General features: G+C 44.0%; 1 protein-coding gene across 1 annotated transcript; it reads left to right on the forward strand.

Annotated features, from left to right (window-relative positions):
* The first annotated feature begins 2,322 nt into the window (after positions 1-2,322).
* On the forward strand, positions 2,323-3,054 carry LOC103116663 (phospholipid-transporting ATPase IG-like). The gene is given in 3 exon segments (XM_060192538.1): positions 2,323-2,598; positions 2,600-2,873; positions 2,993-3,054. Coding segments are annotated over 3 exon segments (552 nt in total). The 5' UTR covers positions 2,323-2,382.
* Positions 3,055-3,284: the final 230 nt, after the last annotated feature.

Consider the following 3,284-nt stretch of genomic DNA (forward strand, 5'->3'; position numbering starts at 1 on the left):
AGTTATATCAGGTTCATAGATTAAAGGAGTCAATATTTTAAACATATATATTTCACCGAAGATTGTTCTAAAATTCAATTGAATACCAGCAGAACTCCCATCAGGAACTTTGTAGAAATTGACAGACTTATTTGACAATTTATGTAAAAGCAAAAAGATTCTAGAATACTCAAAGCAATTTTTTAAAAGATAATGTTAGAGAAGTTACACTGACAGACTTAAGACTTTATTTTTTTATTTTTAGTTATTTATTATTGGATAGAGACAGAGAGAGGGAGAGGGAGATATAGAAGGAGAAAAACAGAGAGAAAGAGACACCTGTGTTGTTGTGCGCAGGCCGCGGAGAAGAGAGAGGGGGTCCGGAGCGAAGAGGAAACACAAATCTTTATTTGCGCTGGCACCTCAGAGTTGGGTGCTAGAGAGGCAGGTTGGGCCACGTGGAGGTAGCGAAAATGGCTGCCTCACGCAGTAACCTTTCCTGCGTCTGAACACTGGGGTGAAGCACTGGCAAGAGCGAGGTGCGGAAGAAGAAGGGCTTTTATAGGAGTAGCTTTCGCAAGAATGGGAAGGGGGAGGAGTAACCATAGCACTCCAGAATAGGATAATAACTCTCGTGAGAATGGGAGGGGGGAGGAGTAACCAAAGCACTCCAAATATCGTGGGGATATAGACAATGTCCTGAGGGCACAACATGGCTGAACAGGCACTCCGAGAATGTCCCAACTCTCGCGGGAACTAGCAGTAGCCTGAGGGGACAACATGGCAGATGTGACTGCATTGGCACAATTTCCCAGCATCTCCCCCTTTCCTTTTATCTAATGCCCAGGGCAACAGTGTGTAAAGTCTATGAACTACTCAAGGTCAGTCTATGAAAAACCAGCAACGTGAAGGGAAGGAAGCTGCTGTAAAATTGTCTAAAGTGTCCAAAGGGTATACCAGCAAGTCCGACAGAAGTCTCAGTCCAAAGTAGGCGACTAGGGGGAGAAATGGCAGGGGATGAAATGCTGCATGAGGAAGGTCAGCCTCTGGAATTCCGCTTTTCTGTAGATTGTGAGCTGGAACCACCAAAACGTGACAGGTCAAAGCAGAAGCAGGAAAAGCAGACAAACAGTAAAAAAGTTCTGTCCTCGGAGTCTGTGAATCAGGTTCTTATGATCGCGTCAGGTGACATCTAGGGTTTCAAGGGGGTGTGCCACTGTAGTCGTGCCATCTAGCGGGTGATGTCAGGGTGTGCAGGGGTCCAGATGGTTTTTTCCAGGATTCCTGTGGAAGAAACACAAACAACCTGCTTCTTGTGGTTAGCAGGGCATCTGATTTGAATGCTTTATAGAAAAAGAGGTTTGGTGCCTTAGCCAACTGAGTATTGGGGGATGTATCTTTCCTATTCATTTATTATTATATATTCATGGGGAAAAAGAACTTATCTTTTAACAAAGACTCTAAGGTGTAGGGAAGCGGGAACTATCTTATCCCTTTTTTTTTTTTTTGGTATCTTGCCTTTTGTTGCCCTAGTTGTTTTATTGTTGTAATTATATTGTTGTTATTGCTGATATTGTGGTTGTTGGATAGAACAGAGAGAAATGGAGAGAGAAGGGGAAGACATGGGGAGAGAAAGACACCTGTAGACCTGCTTCACTGCCCGTGAAGTGATTCCCCTGCAGGTGAGGAGCTGGGGACTCAAACTAGGATCCTCAAGCCAGTTCTTGCACTTAGCGCCACCTGCGCTAAACCCGCTGCGCCACCGCCCGATTCCCAGGAACTATCTTTTAACATAAACTCTATGGCCATGCCAGTAGCAACCTTGAGGGCACATGTGGCTCCCAACATGTCCCCCTGTCTTATATCATGTTTTGATGTTTGGCGGACTTTGTTTTGTGGCAGGGTGGACTGTGCCTGTCTTAGGTTGGGGATCAGCCTTCCGTCTTACCCGTCATTGGAACACCTGGTCATTTTTGCCCAGTAGTACCAGGTGCCCTGTCTTAGGTTGACTGGATAGCACTAGTTTCCTGTTACCTGTCATTGGCTAGCCAGCCCTCTGCATGGTGGACGTTCTGATGGAGGGGGGCAAATCCTCCACAGCAACTCAATATTCTGCCATGTCCAGCCTATGATAGTTAGTTTGTATAGGTTGCTTCTTTATGGCATCAATCTGTTGCCGCAAAAAGGCCATGAGCTTGTTAAGAATTATAGGACCGTGGTCTGGGAGGTGTCGCAGTGGATAAGGCGTTAGACTCTCAAGCGTGAGGTCCCAAGTTCGATCCCTGGCAGCACATGTACCAGAAAGATATCTGGCTCTTTCTCTTTCCTCCTCTCTTTCTCATATTAAATTCTAGTCAAGATTCTGGGTCTCACAATTACAAAAGCATTTTCCTTCAGATTTGTATGAAGTGCACCGCAGTGCTCTGCTGTCGAACGGCACCATTACAGAAAGCTCAGATTGTCAGAATGGTGAAGAACTTGAAAGGCAGCCCAATTACTCTGTCAATTGGTGATGGTGCCAATGATGTCAGTATGATCTTGGAATCGCATGTCGGAATCGGTATTAAAGGCAAAGAAGGTCGCCAAGCAGCCAGGAATAGTGATTATTCTGTTCTAAACATTATTATTCTAAACATTTAAAGAAATGTTATTGGCTCATGGGCATCTCTATTATGTAAGAATAGCACACCTTGTGCAGTATTTCTTCTACAAGAACCTTTGTTTCATTTTGCCACAGTTTTTGTACCAGTTCTTCTGTGGATTCTCACAGCAGCCACTCTATGATGCCGCTTACCTTACTATGTACAACATCTGCTTCACGTCCTTGCCCATCCTGGCCTACAGTCTCCTGGAGCAGCACATCAACATCGACATTTTCTCATTCTTCTGGGGAGGTATTATTTGGCCTTTTCTTAAGCAACAGAGAATGTATTTTGTATTTGCTCAAATGCTGTCTTCTGTATCCACCTGGTTGGCTATAATTCTTCTAATATTTATCAGCCTTTTCCCTGAGATTCTTCTGATAGTGTTGAAGAATGTAAAATGAAGAAGTGCCAGGAGAAATCTGAGCTGTAAAAAGGCATCTGACTCATTATCCACCAGACCTTCAGTCAGACATCTTCTTTTACGAACATTCTCAGATGAATCTAATATATTGTAACAGAATCCGAATCTTGAACTACCTGTGTTACTGTCCTACAAGCATATTGACAGTGGTTACAGCTAAGAAACAATGCACGCGGAATAGCTACACAAAGTTACCATCTCAGGATACCCAATACGCAACAAACTAAACCACTGTCTTG

The sequence above is a fragment of the Erinaceus europaeus genome, chromosome 6, assembly GCF_950295315.1.
Source record: "Erinaceus europaeus chromosome 6, mEriEur2.1, whole genome shotgun sequence".
Taxonomy (NCBI): Eukaryota; Metazoa; Chordata; class Mammalia; order Eulipotyphla; family Erinaceidae; genus Erinaceus; species Erinaceus europaeus.